Source organism: Poromitra crassiceps (assembly GCF_964638095.1).
Source record: "Poromitra crassiceps genome assembly, chromosome: 7".
Lineage (NCBI taxonomy): Eukaryota > Metazoa > Chordata > Actinopteri > Beryciformes > Melamphaidae > Poromitra > Poromitra crassiceps.
Window position 1 is genome coordinate 41,256,633 of NC_139628.1, and position 18,592 is coordinate 41,275,224.

At 43.6% G+C, this 18,592-nt stretch overlaps 1 protein-coding gene across 1 annotated transcript in view; it reads right to left on the bottom strand.

Annotated features, from left to right (window-relative positions):
• The window catches only part of LOC310779958 (protein O-GlcNAcase), a gene marked incomplete at both ends in the record, with an annotated part of 36,482 nt that overhangs the window by 7,100 nt on the left and 10,790 nt on the right, over positions 1-18,592 (bottom strand). Inside the window, 9 exons of the mRNA XM_083640488.1 lie at positions 666-840; positions 2,791-3,254; positions 3,856-3,942; positions 5,373-5,642; positions 6,328-6,426; positions 7,401-7,572; positions 8,369-8,499; positions 8,858-8,955; positions 12,188-12,239. Of these exons, the coding sequence (XP_083496614.1) occupies positions 666-840; positions 2,791-3,254; positions 3,856-3,942; positions 5,373-5,642; positions 6,328-6,426; positions 7,401-7,572; positions 8,369-8,499; positions 8,858-8,955; positions 12,188-12,239 (1,548 nt within the window). The remainder of the gene's footprint in view (positions 1-665; positions 841-2,790; positions 3,255-3,855; positions 3,943-5,372; positions 5,643-6,327; positions 6,427-7,400; positions 7,573-8,368; positions 8,500-8,857; positions 8,956-12,187; positions 12,240-18,592) is intronic.

Sequence of the window (18,592 nt, forward strand, 5' to 3'; positions counted from 1 at the left end):
TTGTGTTTATACCACCAACAAAATGCATTAAAAAACAGTTTGTGCTTCCCAGCTCTAATATTATTTCATACGCTCTCTCTTCAAAAGTGTTTGATTTTCATCATAATCTGGTTTTCCATAATAATAATAATAAGTTCAGTGTTTATGCCTGTGTTGCTGTCTGTTGTAGTGTAAAATGACTAAAGGGAGAGCAGGTGCTTACATGAAAGTGAGTGAGAAAAGGAGAAGATACTGAATAATGACATCACAACAGTATAATCCTAATGTTAATTTAAAATTAAATATTCTTCTAAATATGGATGAAAGTCCAAAAAACATCAAATTTTCGTCACCGCTGCCCTTGTGGGCAGCACCGAGAGTCCCTTCCTTACAGCACCCCCTACCTAAAAGTTCTTCCAGCGCCACTGCGTACAACCTACTGGACATTGATTGTTCTTTAGCCCAGAACACACATCTGAAACCAGTTCCCATTCGCTCCTCAATGGCTTTATTATTTTGGTTACTATGTATAGTATAGTATAGTATAGTATAGTATAGTATAGTATGGTATGGTATGGTATGGTATGGTATAGTATGGTATGGTATGGTATGGTATAGTATAGTATAGTACAGTACAGTACAGTATAGTATAGTATAGTATAGTACAGTACAGTGTCTGTCCTCACCCAGCCAGTATATGAAGGCCTTGGCCACGAGAGCGGTGTTCCTCAGGTCCCAGACATAGGGGTAAAGGTCATAGAGTACGGCCCTGTTGGCCCCACCCACCACGCTGCAGTGCAGCTCTGCTATTTCCTCACACAGAGACATGAACCTGGAGGCGCGGCCACGCCACTCCTCAGCCTGGACACATGCCAACACACACACAGGGTCACTGCTGGACAACACATTCTAGTCAATTATGCAGTCAGACCAAGTTGATGTGAAGTCGAAACTAGGCAGTCGGAACAGTGGTACAGTATTAGGATAAAGTTATAGTAAAGTATTAGTTGCAAACTAAAACGGTTCTTGTGTAGCGTGTCAAAGCCTGGTGGAAAATGCCATATATTTCTTTTCAGCTTTGTTCATTTACAGTTAATATACTTAAAGGGGCCATATTATGCATTTCTTAATTTTGTATCATATATATGCTGTTACAACCTTGGATGGTCATATTAAACGTGGGCTAAGCTTCAAATAAATAGGTGAAAGTGTTTAAATGTTACCCACATGAACCCCCCCCTCCCCCATGAAATCTCATGTACGAGATGGTACGGGATTTGTGCGAGAGCCACTGGTCTAGGTGACGTCAGGTAGGACTTGTTGCCTTGCCAACCTGGCTGTCAGACTGGCTCGTGCACACACCAGTAGTCTCATGGAATAGAGAGGCAAAGTGATCGCCTACTTCCTGCTTCAGCAGTGTACCAGAGATTTTCATCCGTCATTTATTTTCCCAGACATTTAGTAAAATGCTTATAAAAATAGTTTTACTAGTTCAAACCAAACGGTACAGATATATTTAGAAACAGGAGAGATCGCATAACATTTCACTGGGACCAAAACGTAAAAGAAATGCGGGTTTAAAGAAAATATTTTTTTCGATGTTCTTGTTTTTTATTTTGGTCCGAGTGAAATGTTCTATGGTCTCTCCCGATTATAGCGTTGGCTGAACCGTTTGGTTTGATGAAGTAAAACTATTTTATAAGCATTTTACGAAATGTCTATGGGAAAATAAATGGCGGATGAAAATCTCTGGTACAGTGCTGAAGCAGGAAGTGACGTTCCACTTTGCCTCTCTATTCTCAACGGATTCAGGACCGCAAAAGCAAGGAGACGACTTGGAAGTGAGCAAGGATGTAGGACTGAAGTGGTAAGTTCTGAAAATATGTGTCTCATTCCAGCATCGATTGTACTGCGAACCAACCTGCTGTGCTAGGAAGCGCAAGTAATGTTAGCGCTTGCTATATACAGTATAGCCTAGCACAGCTGCCTTTCATCTAATGCTAACATAATGAACATAATAGCTGGAATGACGAAGGCACACATGTTCAGAACTTGTAACGTTAGTCAAACTTGCTGACTTCTCCAAGTCCTCATTTTTGTTTGGTCCGTTAGCTAACTAGCACCTCTCCCACCTCCACGCCTAAACATAACGTCGGCATAGCGGCTGGACCTATCTATCTATCTACATAGATAGATAGATAGATATATCTACATAGATAGATAGATAGATAGATAGATAGATAGATAGATAGATAGACAGACAGACAGACAGACAGACAGACAGACAGACAGACAGACAGACAGACAGACAGACAGACCGACAGATATTGTAGCTTTGCATCTATAACGTGTAGGAAGGAGGAAGACTGGAAACGACGAGCGGGTTTATTCCCTGCCGCAGGAAAACGCAGAAGAAGACTAAAATTCCCTGCCACAGCAAAATGCAGAAGAAGACTAAAACGGAGCGTTTCAGACAGAGGGTGAACTGAAGGGGGCCGTCAGAGCCAGTACAAGATAAACAATGAGTTTTTTAAACTATGAATGATGCAATAAGCTACTCTAGTGGAGGCCAACAATAAAATAATAATACATTATATTAGCAAAATATGGGCCCTTTAAAAGTCTCAAAATGCAATGATTTATTGAAGCTAAAACGATACACCTCACACTAATGCCTATACTTTTTCCCGATACGATTTTACTATGTGAAAAAAGAAAAAGGACATTTGAGTCACACAGAGATAGACACATACATACATATGCCAACACATAGCCATACTGTCATTTGTATTTTACACACAAAACACACACCTTCTGTGGCAGGGCCTTCTTGCCGCTGGGACTGACCAGGTGGCAGTTTGTTTTGAGCCAGGTCAGGTCCTGCAGCAGCCTCTGGGCCGACGGGCCGTGCTCATGGGGCAGGTAGTGAAGACCGACCAGCAGCCGCACCTGGGCCTCGCTCAGCAGGCCCTTCCCCCCGCAGGGCACCCGACCCTGGGCCTTTTGCCTCAGGCCGCCCCCCGGAGGTGCTCCGAGCCTGGATCCCGGGGCTTTCTGGTTAGGCTGACTGGGCTGATTTGGCTGGTTTGACTTCTTCGTGTTCTCCCCCTCTTGGCCGTCCTTAGCGGGTGAGGAGGGGGGCGAGCTGGGGTTCAGGGGGAAGACGGGGAGGGGTTTGGCCAGGGCCGAGGGGCCTTTGCCAGGGGATCTGTCGGGGGTTTTGGAGCGGGAGGTGGGGCCAGAGGACAGCTGCTCTGCTTGTCTGCTCTGGCGGCCTGTAGTGAAAAGAAGAGAATTACATTTGACCTTTGAACTTCACACAATTGCTGTAAGAGGAAATTGTGGTGATCAACCTACTGTATGTCATGGATCAACACACTTGCCTTTTTTTGGGGGGTTCAGATTTAACACTTTTTTATCAAGTTTTTCGCTCTCTCTTCTTTCTACTTGCTATCATGGCTCCACCCCCTCTGCCGATCTGGGGAGAGTTGTAGACTAGCACACGCTTGCTCCGATACATTTGCAGTCGCCAGCCGCTTCTTTTCACCTGACAGTGAGGAGTTCTACCAGCAGGACGTAGCGAATCGTGGGAGGATCACGCTATTCCCCTAATTCCCCTCCCCCCAAAAAGGCATCCCAACCAACCAGAGCAGGCGCTAGTACAGCGACCAGGACTCATACCCCACCGGCTTCCCACCCGCAGACACGGCCAATTGTGTCTGTAGGAACATCTGACCAACCGCTGCTGGGAATTAAACCCGGGTGTCCGCAGTGGTAGGACACACACACGCACGCACGCACGCACGCACGCACGCACGCACACACACACACACACACACACACACACACACACACACACACACACACAGACAGTACCTGGTTCTAGTGGTTGGTTGAGTTCATCCATCCATTCATGTAGTGCAGTGGACAGAGCTCTATCAGGACAGTACTCACACTCCTCATCTGTAACACACACACACACACACACACACACGTGTCACACACACACACACACACACACACACACCATTGTATCTTACTACTATAATACGACTGTGTTCCACGGCACGCCTCCTAGCCTACTGCCATGTAAACTGAATATCAGGAAAGTAGCCTACTGCCATGTAAACTGAATATCAGGGAAGTAGCCTACTGCCATGTAAACTGAATATCAGGAAAGTAGCCTACTGCCATGTAAACTGAATATCAGGGAAGTAGCCTACTGCCATGTAAACTGAATATCAGGGAAGTAGCCTACTGCCATGTAAACTGAATATCAGGAAAGTAGCCTCCTGCCATGTAAACTGAATATCAGGGAAGTAGCCTACTGCCATGTAAACTGAATATCAGGAAAGTAGCCTACTGCCATGTAAACTGAATATCAGGGAAGTAGCCTACTGCCATGTAAACTGAATATCAGGGAAGTAGCCTACTGCCATGTAAACTGAATATCAGGAAAGTAGCCTCCTGCCATGTAAACTGAATATCAGAGAAGTAGCCTACTGCCATGTAAACTGGGTGAGAAAATGCTGCAACATTGATGGCTGTGGAACTTTGTCCAAGACCAGAAATTGAGTTTGGATTCCTAGAAGTATATGTTTATTTGCTAAGCAATATCAGCTAACATGTCTGCCTAGTGGATGGAATTGTTAGTTGCCAAGCAACACTAGCTTATTAAAAAGTCTACCAGGAAGCACTTTGGATTACAATAGCAGGCACTGGTCTACAGCAGAGCCGTATAATAGAAGAGTTCCGACATCTCCATTCACTCCAATGGACCAGTTTTTTTCCAGGAAGTAGAAAGTGGAACTCTTGAGTAAAAAAAGCAGCACTGTCGAGTTGCAGCAAAATAGACAGTTTGTGTTGTACTCTGAAAGGGTTTTTCATTCCTTGAATCAAATTGTACATTATCAGGTTTATTTTAGCATGCAAAAGTAGCGCGAGACCCATTCCTGGCTGTTCATTGGCTAATGAGTCTCGCATTTTGGTCCTCCGCTGACGCCACTCTCTCTCTAGAGGACACTAGTCTACAGCCCTTATTACTGTAATTTACTAACTCGTCTCAGGACATGATCGTCATCCTTCCTAAAGGTGCGTTCAGACCGGGGGCGGACAAACACGCTACTCGCTCAAGTTTCGCAAAATGTATTGCTGAAGTTGAAGAATTTCAATTCGAGCGAATGGGCGAATATCTTGAATATCTCGTCATTTGCACCTCGTCATTCACCTCATTCATGCCACCCGCGGTAAAACGGTGTCTGCTGGCGTGTTTGCATTGACTTTGCATGTCATCTCAATGCACAAATTTGCAGAATCACATTCGGTGTGAACGCCTCTCCTCTTCCCTTCATACTTCCTCTACCCTCTCTCTCCTTACTGGCCCCTCTCCTCACCTTTCCTGTCCTCTTTGCCAGCTCTGAACCAGCTGCCCAGCGTGTGCAGCGGGATGTAGTTGGCCTCAAACTCGCAGTTGGGGTTGAGAAGCAGGCCCCTCAGGCGGTTCCTAAGCTGCGGCTCTCGGCCCTTGAAGGGCCCCAGGAAGAGGCGTCTGGAGTCGTAGTCGTTGGCGTGCAGGTTGTCCCAGATGAGCGGGGGGCGCTGCAGGACAGACTCCACCTCGGCCAGGCAGTCCACAGACAGCTTCCTGGAGATGACCTTACTGCCTGCAGCGCCACAGACATGAGAGGCAAAAGACTGAATGAAAATGAACCTATGAAGACAAGTCCATCATGATGAACCTCCAGGGACAGGAAACAGATTTGTTTCGACTTCCCCCTCCACCAAAAGCTCTAACCTTGTGGGATGACAGGTCATCAAAACCCTACCCGGTGAACTAGTTTGCTGGTCTGCTTTTAATGGACCTTTCCTAAGTCCCGCCTCTTTCCTAAGTCCCGCCCTTTTTTGCTCTGTGCTCCAAAAACAGTTGAGCAAGCATGTAGCAGCCTAGGGAGCATGTAGCATGTAGCATGTAGCAGCCTAGGGAGCATGTAGCATGTAGCAGCCTAGGGAGCATGTAGCATGTAGCATGTAGCAGCCTAGGGAGCATGTAGCATGTAGCATGTAGCAGCCTAGGGAGCATGTAGCATGTAGCATGTAGCAGCCTAGGGAGCATGTACTGTAGCATGTAGCAGCCTAGGGAGCATGTACTGTAGCATGTAGCAGCCTAGGGAGCCAGCCTGGAGTGCGTCATGTGACAATTCACTCTAGCTGACTCGCACTTGACTTCTGCTCGCACTCACAATTGTGAATTGTGAATTGTGAATTGTGTGAATTGTGTGAATTGTGTGAATTGTGGTGTGCTGTCAATGGCTGAAAAGTGGCGGGTCAAGTCATGAGAAGCTACCTCACCTGTCCATATTACCGTTATGTTGGGCAGCAGGTCCTCTCCAACAGTCTGCAGGTAGGGAGACTTAGATACACCAGGAGAACAGAGAGAGCCACAATACTCTACAGGGAGGGAGGGGAGAGAGAGAGAGAGAGAGAGCGAGAGAGAGAGAGAATTCAAAGACAAGAAGCAAATAATATTTTGAAAGATTTCAACTTAAACATCCCCAATTTGAACTTCTACCTAACAATGCAAAACTGCCTGTCCTTCTAGAAGAAATTCAATAAGGTTGAGATTTCTCAGAATATCCAAAATCTGTTTGTCACAATATGAGGGACAGTGAGTGACACTCCCAAATAGAGACACACACACAAGCACACATACACATACACATACACACTGTTTTACACATGTCGCTTTACAGTGGTTAAGCGACATGTTCTTTCTCTGTTTTATGGAAAAGTCTACAGAACAAAAAGGAGATTGGTGATATACCGGTACCTTACGTTACACTCTAATACCTCATTTCATTCAGGTTGAATCCTGAGATAGCCAAAATGCCACCCATAAAGTATGGAATACAAGCTTTCATTCACAGTCACTGTGACTTCACTTGGTATTTTTATTGGTATAAGTGTATATGAAATTATCATGCATGTGTTTGGATAGGAACACAGGAGTTCAATAGTTCAATGCCTTGCCAATGCCTACGGTTGGTAGTGTTTCATGTTGTTTCATGTAGAGCTGCAACGATTAGTCAATCAACAGAAAATTGTGAATATTTTCTGGCTTCTTCAGACTTCCATGACAGTAAACTGATGACATGATGAAACTGAAGACATTTGAGGACATCATCTTGGGCTTTGTGGGGAAAGTGATGGACATTTTTCACCATTTTGTGACATTTTATTGACCAAACGACTAATTGATTAGTCGAGAAAATAATCGACAGATTAATCTAAGGTGAAAAGAATCATTAGTTGCAGCCCTAGTAGTTTCATGTACAGTACAGGCATAAAACACATTTGGGTCCTGAGTGTACCACTTCTATTTGTACTCTTGTAGTGTATTTGTGAGTTTAGCGCTTCTACAGTACCTGTTGGGCAGAAGAGGAAGACGGGCGGTTCCCCCAAGAACCGATAGAGCTCATTGGCTACGGTGACCTGAGCGTGGGCGAACGAGGAGAAGGCCTCGCTGTCGGCCTGACACATGGAGTGATCGATGTCATCAAACAGAATGGCGAATGCCTGGCAGCCCAGATCTGACACCTACAGAGAGAGAGAGACAGAGAGAGATAGAGATAGAGACAGAGGGAGAGAGAGAGAGAGAGAGAGAGAGAGAGAGAGAGAGAGAGGAGGTTGTGTATGGGAGAGAGAAGGAGCAAAAGGGAGAAACCGTCGGCTGTGTGTACATGGAAAATTGGAATGTCACGGAATCACGCAGAAAATCAATCCAAGATGCCCTCCGAGTGCCGATCACTGCTTTGATCCTGTTTTAACATCAAACACACTTAACTCAACAAATCGAAAATCAAAATTAGGGACATTTCTGCACAAGAACATTTCTGTGTCCGCCTTTATTATTATTATTATTACTTCATTTATTAGCCAAAATGGGTTCATTTGATTGCTATTACATTACGGCAATAAAAAGTACTTGAAATGTTAACGGCAGGTGTCCAATTGATCCATCAGAGAAAATGTATGACTTACAGTTACAATTACAACTGTCTTCTTGAAAGCATTTACCATTATGCTCTGTCTGTTCTGTCTGTATTTCATTTACCTTGATTCTTAAATGCAGAAAATATGTTTTTCGAAAGGCAGATTTTCCATTGGTGACGCACAGATGATGATTTATTCACTTCTTGGGGGTGGGGGGTGGGGGGTTGGGGGGGGTGCAGCATGTATACCTGTCTCAGCTTGGGTGTGGGGGGGAGGGGGGTGCAGCATGTATACCTGTCTCAGCTTGGGGGTGGGGTGGGGTGGGGGGGGAGGTGCAGCATGTATACCTGTCTCAGCTTGGGGGTGGGGGGGGGAGGGGAGGGGGGTGCAGCATGTATACCTGTCTCAGCTTGCGTTTGAGCAGCGTCAGGTCGCAGGAAGAGGAGAAGACGATGTCCTGACCAGGAGAGAGGGCATAAACAAACCTCAGGTCTCTAGCCTGGGCCTCCACTATCAGAGTACGCAACTGACCTGGAGGAGAGGAGTGGGAAGAAAGGAGACTTAGAGAGGAATAGGCAAGTTGATTTATCTACTGTAGGTGCTTTACATAAAATAGATCAAATAAAGGAGCATAGAGAAATAAAAAGATTACCGAGTGAAGAAAATAAAATTCAAATAAAAGAACAAGGAAATGCATTACATTAAAAGAATCAAATCAAGTCAAATGGACAAGTTTAATTTCTTCTTGCTATTGAGCAGTCACTATCACACTGGTGACCCTGTCAACCAGCATACCATTAAGTTTCCCTTACCTCTTCAAAGATAATCGGAACTCAAAATACTTTTTGCAGCCTGGTGATTGATGGATGGATGGATGGATGGTTCTTACCCTCCTCCTGGGGAGAATAGACCTCCCTCCACAACAGTCTGTGTTTGAGGTCATCTTTAGGACCGTACAGGTAGGTGTTCAACCCCCAGTGTTGCATCCTGCCAGACAGAGAGATGGAGAAACGCTATCACAAAGACATTGGTGAGCAGATTCATACTGTATAAACACATTTTTGCTTGCCGTTTACTGCAATTTTCATAACCATAACCTGTCACTATATTCAGATGTTGGATTTTGATTGATTTCTTTATTGAATATCTCATTATTGCCACATCTGACTAGATGGAAGCACAGGTATTGACTACGTGCTGGGAGCCACTCTTCGCAGATGTTTCGCCCCCTTGATCGCAGAACATCTCCAGGTGGTGGGATTATAACAATTACCAGTACTTGGGACTTGGAAATCTGTTTTTAGGAAGCTATCTTTACATTAAACACTTTCAAGTATTTGAAAACAAGACAATATGGACAGATTTCCATTATATTTCCAGTCTTTTATCATCTTTTAAATGATTTGTTTTTTTACTTATTTTGTACTTTTATTTGTTCATAATATCCCTCTAACTCTGTTTTTAGTTCAAGTCTAGCTTTGTTATAGTTTTTCCAATTACATTTTATTATGTATCATAGAGTGCTTTGAGACGCAAATTATTTTGCACGTGTATGTTTTTGTTTCCATCGCTAATCACAGCTGGAAAGCATCGTTCTGACGTTTCCAGGGCTCAGTGGCCGTAGGAACCCCGGGGAGACGACAGAGATGAAGAGATGAGAGTGGAGGATGAGAGGGAGGAGGGGGAGAGATGAGAGTGGAGGATGAGAGGGAGGAGGGGGAGAGATGAGAGTGGAGGATGAGAGGGAGGAGGGGAAGCAGAAGCAGGGAAAACAGCGGGGCAAACAGACAAGGGGCGAGAAATAGATCCACCGTATCGATCCTGGGGCTCACAGCCGCCTCGATTACAGGAAATGACCTCATGAATTATAAATAGCACATAGTACTAGGGGCGTAACAAAAACTGTGTGAGCGTGCACGTGTGTGTACACACACACACACACACACACACACACACTCCCATACAAACGCATCACTTTCTGTGTGTGTCTCTCTCTGGAAATATACCAGCTCTTCTCTTTCTTGTCATCCGTGGGTGGACTGTGTTCTCACTCTCTCCACTTCATTTCCTGGACAGATGGCCCCCACAAAGCTGCCTGTCCCACACACACACACACACACACACACACACACACACACACACACACACACACACACACACACACACACACACACACACACACACACACACACACACACACACACACAGACACACACAGACACACACACAGACACACACACAGCCACACACACAACCACACACACACACACACACACACACACACACACACACACAGCCACACACACAGCCCCACACACACACACACACACACACACAGCCCTACTCTGCCACACACACGCACACACACAGCCCTACTCTGCCAAACTTACGCAACGCTCCCTGATGAATTTCGCCTGCACCCCACACTTCAGTGTAAAAATAGACAAACAACAGATCTATGAATAAGACTGGAGCCCACACACTCCGCTGCTCATACACCGACTAAGTTTCGGACGTCAAATTCATAACACGTAATGACCAAAGATGGTGCGCTGATTATGCCAGGAAACTCATGATGGCATGGGATCAAATCCCACCAGAATCTGTAACCGTTTATAACTAAGAATCAGGTGAGGAAAAAGCCCATGTCATCTCTACAGTCAGTACTACAGTGTACTAACCTGACCTTTGCCTACTAAGCCCATTTTGAACTCCAACCTTAAATTAACTCTACTCTTTGCAGGGAAAATCAATAGACTACTTCTCACACTATCAGCTGAAACTTTTAGTGACACATTATTACTCTCACTTGGTAGGAGGTTGAGTATGTATGAGCTCAACATACAGTACTATTTACTTATATCATTTTAGTATCAAGTTGAGGAAAGGTCCATGTAAAATAAATGTCCTCTTCAGAATGTGTCATTTCTATTTACCCAAACCAACCAGGCCCTGATGATTAAACTATGCCTTTCATTGGCGAAACCAAATCCTTTCAGAGATCATTAAAACCATCATTAAGAAGACAAATATGTTGATATGATGGTTTTGGCTGTATCAGCCCAGGTAGCTGTATTATCTGTCAGAGCAGTGGAAAGCACAGGACAGAGGGAACAGATTCTCTTGGGGCTACAGAGCAGTGTCCCCGGCTCCCAGTAGGGTTTTATGTCGTCCCACTCATATATCATCCAGAATTAATTGGCTCCCGACAGCTACAGAGTATACCCATGGGATGATTTGGAGGGGCATGCAGTGGGCATGCTGCATTTGCTAATGCCCCAGTCTTTTTGCATTATGTCGCCCCCTGTTGGCATACTGTTGTCCCACTAAATGTGTAAAACCGACTGTATTTCGAGTAACAATGGATGTGAAATTGCCACATTGAAATGACATGTACAACTCGGAGTCTACAAGAATGTATGGGACTATATCTAAACCTGCTATGGATGGCAGAATGCTTCCAGGAGTGAGCTTGTGGCTGGAGGGTTGCCAGTTTGAAACCTGGCCAGAGAAATCGTGGGGAAGTGAATGACATGAATGAATGATGAATGTCTCCACGTGCCCTTGAGCAAGGCACAACAACAACACAGGGCTGGCTATTGTTAGACCGAGCAGCTCCCAGGCATGAGTGTCTGAGTGGAAAAAGTGGTGTTGCTAAAAAAAAAAAAACATGCGCTCAGCAAATAAATTCTCCCAACTACTGTATACTGATTTAGTTTTATTAAAAAAAAGAAGAGGAAAACAAAACATTGATCTGCTCATCATCCACAAAGTTGTTAAATCATAAATCATCCTGTGATTATATATTATTTGGCAAAACATCATACAGTATATAGGCAGTTGTTCCAAAATGTGCTCTGCCTATCTAATAAAAAAACTGATTAAACGTCAGACTATACTTCATCTGCTCCTCAAATTTAATTTAATTTACGTAAGTCAGTTAAAAACTTTATTATTAGACTCAGTACCAAGGGGGTAGCTCGTACTGTAGGTCCGTTCGTGAAGCCAATGAGGAAGTGTCTTAAACCTGCATTCTTTCGGATAACCTGCAGGGGTTAGCTGCAAGAAGAAGTCCGATTTGTATGGAAGTCAATGCGAAAATGGCCCTATACTTCTTACTTGATTTATGACCTCTTATGAGCCGACTCTTTCTCTCCAGTTCATTAGACGCATACGGTACTCAGGCCAGGTTGATTACAGTTTGCAGTGACTCACTCACCATTGGAAGAGAACCTTCCTCTGATCCATAGACCATGGCCTCCCATAGAAACCTGTAGAGGAAGAGGGAAATATGAGGAATATGAGAAATTCATGTATTCTTTTCAGTGGACAAACATTAACTGATCAAGCAAATCAATCATGCCATGACCCCAGATATACAGAACAACATTATAGCCACATTGTCAAAGCATCTCCAACAGCATCTACTAGTTCTACAAGGCCACATAGCCTACAGTGTGAGTACATGCTGGTATTCTTCTACGGTACCTGTGAGAACCGGTACCGCTTGAGAACATCATTTTCAAGTTCAACAAATCAAATATGTTCTTTATTGAGCAACATTTGATCAACAGAAGCAGCCGAAAGTCGAATTACTGTGAAAATGTGACTTTGACTGGATACATCTTCAACCTCTCTGGCGGCACATTTCTCCTCTCATATTCAGAAAGACGTGATGTCATCGCCACAAAAGTGCCAACTACTGTAGAGGATCCCTACTTATCTAAATGACATCAGATCATTCTCAATGACAGTTCAATGTGATGCCTATACAGGCTGTTAGTAAAGCCGAGGTGCAGTGGGAGGAATCCAGCAGTTTAAGCTTCATTTCAACATAATGATCCGTCAAGATCGATGCCCGATACCAAATGTTGCTACGGCATTCAATCACAAGCTGGATAGTTATGAGATATTGGATACCAGCAGCTAACGTAGCAGCTCCATTATGGGCCCAGCGATGATCCAAGCTCCTACAAAGACATGTTGTTCATTCTACTTGGTCACATCCATCCTAGTCCTGTTCCACAGAGCCACGCTTCATCTCCACATACACTCGCCATCGGCTATTTATAGAAATGGGAGCATTTCCAGTGTCCCTCTCCCTGCTTAAATACATCTGCGGAGTGTGTGTGTGTGTGTGTGTGTGTGTGTGTGTGTGTGTGTGTGTGTGTGTGCGTGTGTGCGTGCAAACTCGCGTGTGTGCATGTGTGGGGTACATTGTGTGCAACGAGCATCCATAGATGGATGGATGTGTTTGAGTGTATAAGGGGGCAAGTGTACGTGTGAAGGGATGCAAGTGTGTGTGTGTGTGTGTGTGTGTGTGTGTGTGTGTGTGTGTGTGTGTGTGTGTGTGTGTGTGTGTGTGTGTGTGTGTGTGTGTGTGTGCGTGTGTGCGCGCGTGTGTGTAAGTGGGTCATAGTTAGAGGAAAGTATATGGGATCCAGTCATGGTCCAGACAGCTTTCTCCTATCTGCCCCTGGGGAATGTGTTTGCCTCTGTGTAACTGAGTGAATCAGAGTCCTCGTGAGTCCCGAGTGGTAGCGAGTTGCTGGTTAAAATCACTCCCCAGTATAAAGGCCTGTTAACCAGCATCGCCAAGGGAGCTAGCTCTCATGGTGTTGTGGTTGGTTTAGCATGTGTGCTTTGGAAGAAAGCGTTGGATTGAATCCCCACCTGGGTCGCATCGGGCTCGGGCTGAAACTGCGAACTCTAATCTAACGGATACAATACTTATTTGCACCAGAAAAATCGAACATACTACTATGCTTTTTTTTTACCTCCCATCATTCATTGGTGGGTATCTACAGTATCTGTTGCTTCATCAAGCTCAAAGTGTTCTGATAGGCTGATGACTAGAGTAGGGGTAATCTGCTGTGTAAATCCAAAGTTTTTAATGAGTTTTATCAGGCCTAGATTATGGAGAAATGTGCGCCTGTCCGTCCATCTGTCTTCGTTTATTTGTATGCCTCTTGATGTCATTTACCCCCGGAATGACGAGTATCGAGTATCGATATTTTCCTGGATATCGGTATCGAAGTTAGTATCGTGTATCTAGTATCGTGACGAGTTCAACTCTAGTCAACACAACGCAGGTTACTATAAATGTGTATGACCTGTGCACCTGTGTGTGTGTGTGTGTGCATGTGTGTGTGCGTGTGTGTTTGTGTGTGTGTGTGTGTGTGTGTGTGCGTGTGTGCGTGTGTGCTGTGTGTGCTGTGTGTGTCCTCTTCCAGGAGCTCCACTGGCTTCCCATCTTGGCCCGCATCAAATTCAAGACACTGGTACTGGCCTACAGGGCAGTACACCAGTCAGCTCCCCGGTACCTGCAATCCATGGTCAGGTTCCAAACCTCTCACCGCTCCCTTCGCTCCTCCACCAGTGCAGGTCGCCTCGCCCCTCCTTCGCTACGGGGGCTCAAAAGTCGCTCATCCCGATCTCGACTCTTCTCGTCCCTGGCACCTCAATGGTGGAACGAGCTTCCACCTTCGGTCAGGACTGCTGAATCACTGCCGATCTTTCGGAAAAGACTAAAGACACACCTTTTCAGGCTCCATCTGGGCCCTCCTTGATCTAACTTTGTCTCTCTCTTTCCTTATATTAAAAAAAAAAAAAAACCTAACCAACCTTGTACCACTAACCTAAACTTGTACCACTGTTCCTTCAGAAGTTGTAGTTGTCACAGACTGTGCTCCATAGTTGATTGTTCTATTGCTGACAAAAAATGTGTTATTGTAAGTCGCTTTGGATAAAAGCGTCTGCCAAATGACGTAATGTAATGTATATGTAATGTGTGTGTGTGTGTGTGTGTGTCTGCTGTGCATGTGTGTGTGCGTGTGTCTGTTGTGCATGTGTGTGTGCGTGTGTGCCCTGCAGTGTTCCCCACAAGGTCAGACCCAATTAAACACTGCCACCACCTGATCAGGAGACACACGTTTGAAGAGATCTGTGAGGTGTGTGTGTGTGTGTGTGTGTGTGTGTGTGTGTGTGCCCCACTCATCTTCGTCTTTCATATTATCATCATCAACACCGTCTTCACAGTCTTCATCAACAAAACCATTACAGTGAGTAGTACCACCACCACCACCACCATCACCATCAGCATCATCATCATTAGAGCTGCAACGATTCGATTAGTGGACTAATCGATTAGCCTAAAGAATAATAAACAGATTAATCGCTAATGAAAATATTTGTTAGTTGCAGCCCTAATCACCATCACCATAATCATCATTATTACATGCCTGTCTTCCTCGTCATCATAGGGCTGCAACTGACGATTATTTTCATTATTGATTAGGGCTGTCACTTTTTATTCGAAATTCAAATTTAACTTTGAATGTGGGGGAGGAGGGCATGTTCGAATGTATAATTGACCTGTTCGTTTTTTTTTGTTTGTTTTGTGTGTTTTGTTTTTTTATTAACCAAAATTAACCAACTGCTGCTTGCTGGTAATGTTAATCCCATGTCAGAAAAAGTCTCCAGATTTGTCGTGTTCGTTTTTTTTTGTTTGTTTGTTTGTTTTGTTTTTTTATTAACCAAAATTAACCAACTGCTGCTTGCTGGTAATGTTAATCCCATGTCAGAAAAAGTCTCCAGATTTGTCGCGTTAGTCTCTTCTGAGAAAGATTGTCTCCAGGGTCTGAAAAGTTGTCTCGAGTTGGATGCAGCCAAGTTTGTGAGGCAGTGTTGTGACTGTGAGCGTCCAAGCTAACACAGCAGCGGAGAGGAGCTGACTGACTGGACCATGACAGCTGAGGATTTTTTTTTATATTCTTTTAATATTTTATATTATATTATATATATTTATACGATGTAACCGGCAGGTGCGGACTGCATAATCGGGCACGTCGGGCCGATGCCCGGTTGCCTGGCCTGCAAAAAAAAAATAATAATAATAATAATAATAATAATAATAATAATAATAATAATAATAATAATAATAATAATAATAATAATAATTAACCAAAAAACTTCGAATATATTCGAACATTTTGCGGGCAATTAAAGTTTGTTCTAACTTTATGTTGGAGAAAAATATAAGTTCCATTGCCATTTCCTAATCAATAAGCTATATTTGCATACACATAATTATTCTTCCCTTTGCTCTGACGCATGACATTTCACACATATAGAATGGAGAGGACTTCTCCTCTTTGCTGAGACCTTGGGCAGTGCATCGTGTCCAATAACAATTGATAACAGTCTCTCAGTCAGACAGGCAGCCCTGTAGGCTCCAAATCAAGTCATCACCCCCTCCTCTCTGCCTTTTCCTCCTCCTCTTCTTTTTACAGTATAAAGCGTATGTCAAATTGTGACATCGCGGCTGAATAATTGACTCTGTATGACATATCAGAATGTGTACATTGAGATTCATGCCCTCTGTCAATATACATGTATTGCAGAGAATGTAAGCTATTAAATATACTTTTATGGTAAATCTTCCTGGACTCATTGGTTTCAATTCATTTGGTATTAGATAAGCTGTGATATACATTTACATATACATTTAGCGGAAAGAATAGATTTTATTCTCTATCAATTGGCGTGTCACGAACAGGATATCTACGAGAGCGGGTAAGTCTGAATTAATTTCATAATTCATTACTGAAGCTGTCGTCTGATATCTAAAAGAATCTGAAATGTTTGCATGTTGTGGGTGTGTCAAAATGACATTGTATATAACTGTAAATATGTATATTAACCTAAGTTAGTATTTTGTGGGCTTCTTGAGACAAAGGGGGGACGCGTCAATGTAAATAATACAGATGACCTCAGGACCATTACAAACTCTCTTGACCGGCTGTATTTTGCAGTGACCAGGATGGTCCAGTGTTAAGCTGCACAGCAAGAGAGCCTGAGAAGCGTTATCACATATTGCCTAAAAAGGCCATAAGGCTGCATTAGCAGCGACTATTATAGTCCAGTGGGAAACTGCGGTGATTCTAGGCATATGCTTGATACGGTCTTTAAGAACCACACGACATACTAAATAAAACCAAAAGATCTCCCCATAACATACCACTCACTCGAGGGGTGTGTGTTGCCCCATGGCGCGCTGGCTAGGATCGGCCAGAGATATTGAGCACCGAGCGAGACTGGGAAGCAATCATAGTTGTCTAACCAATATGGTTGATATGTTTTTGAAATACCTACAATGTGTAACAAGCATGTAACAAACAAACAAACAAAAATAAGCAGCTGTTTCATTGTAAAACAAAACAATTTCTTAAGAAGCCTATTTTAAAGGAGTTGAACGGGAAGTTTGCAAAAAGTGTATTTTAGCCAATCCCATAATACAGAATCAATTGTCCATCGAACAAATTGATCTGTCACCAAATTTGTAAATTCCAGATACCCCACACACGGACGGAACTGGTCAACAGGAGAACAACCGTCCCTCTGTCACCACCCCACATCGACTAAAAGGTAAGGTGTTGTAAATTACTTTACACACACACGGACACCTCAAGATCACAAGTAAGTGATAAACAAAAACACTAGCTCTCTCTCTCTCTCTCAATGAAGTAAGCAATTAAGCTTAACACCCGTAGTGCATAGATAATGCAAGACTGAAATATAAAGAGTTGAATGTGAATCAATGAGACATTAAATGAATGCGACATTCACAGTAAATAGAGGAATCAGTGCTTTGCTTTTTGCCAAAGGGAGTGATTACGAGAGAGAGAGACACGCAACAATTGATCAAAACAACGGCTCTGCACCTGTGTAATTAAAGCAAATAAGATAAGACACTGTCTGCTCTCTGAGAATGGACGCTGAAGGGCCTTGTAGAAGGCCGGAGTGTGAAGGAGCCAGAGAGACAATTAGACAGCTTGAGATGGTTATCAGACAGTATGGAGATGAGCCCGTAAAATTTGACACAGGTACCGAACAAAGTGTTTTAAATATGGCCAAGCAGATACCTGTTAACATACAAACAGACCCAAATCATTTGCCACATCAGATGGTTCAGCATTCTATATCAGCTGACCACATGCCAGTACGCATAGACAATTCAGGAAGTTCCCCATATCAGTACACCATGCATGTGCCTCGAAAACGCCCCCGTTATAAAGGCAACCGGAAATGCTACAACTGCAGGGAAAGTGGTCATTATGCAATTCAATGTCGTAATAAGCCCCAGGTTCAATCCCCAAACCTTTGAGCACACAGATGCTGTGATCAGATCAACATGTGTAAGAAAAAAAAGAAAAGAAAAAATGTTTTGGAACATAGCAGGCTGAAATAATTTGTTTATGTTCCCTTGGAACAGTCAGTCTTCCAACAAGGTTAAACATTAGCCAAAACATTAGCCTAGCGAAAACAATTTGGAAGACGATGCCAAGCTAGACTATGGCGACACCTCCAGGCTGATTGTGTTAACACACCCTGAGAGACCAAAGTTATGAATGTTTTGTTTGTTATGAATCAATAGAGTGAAGTAAGCTCTGCATTATTTAAAGTGCAGTAAGCAAATTTGAAAATCAATTAGAGTAAATAGACTGTTGATTATTATTTTGAAAATAAATCATAATAGAATGTGTGGTGATGGATAAGAGTTTCCTGTGTACGATAATCTGAATCTGAAGTATTTTCTTAAACAGAAAAATGCACATGTATCAAC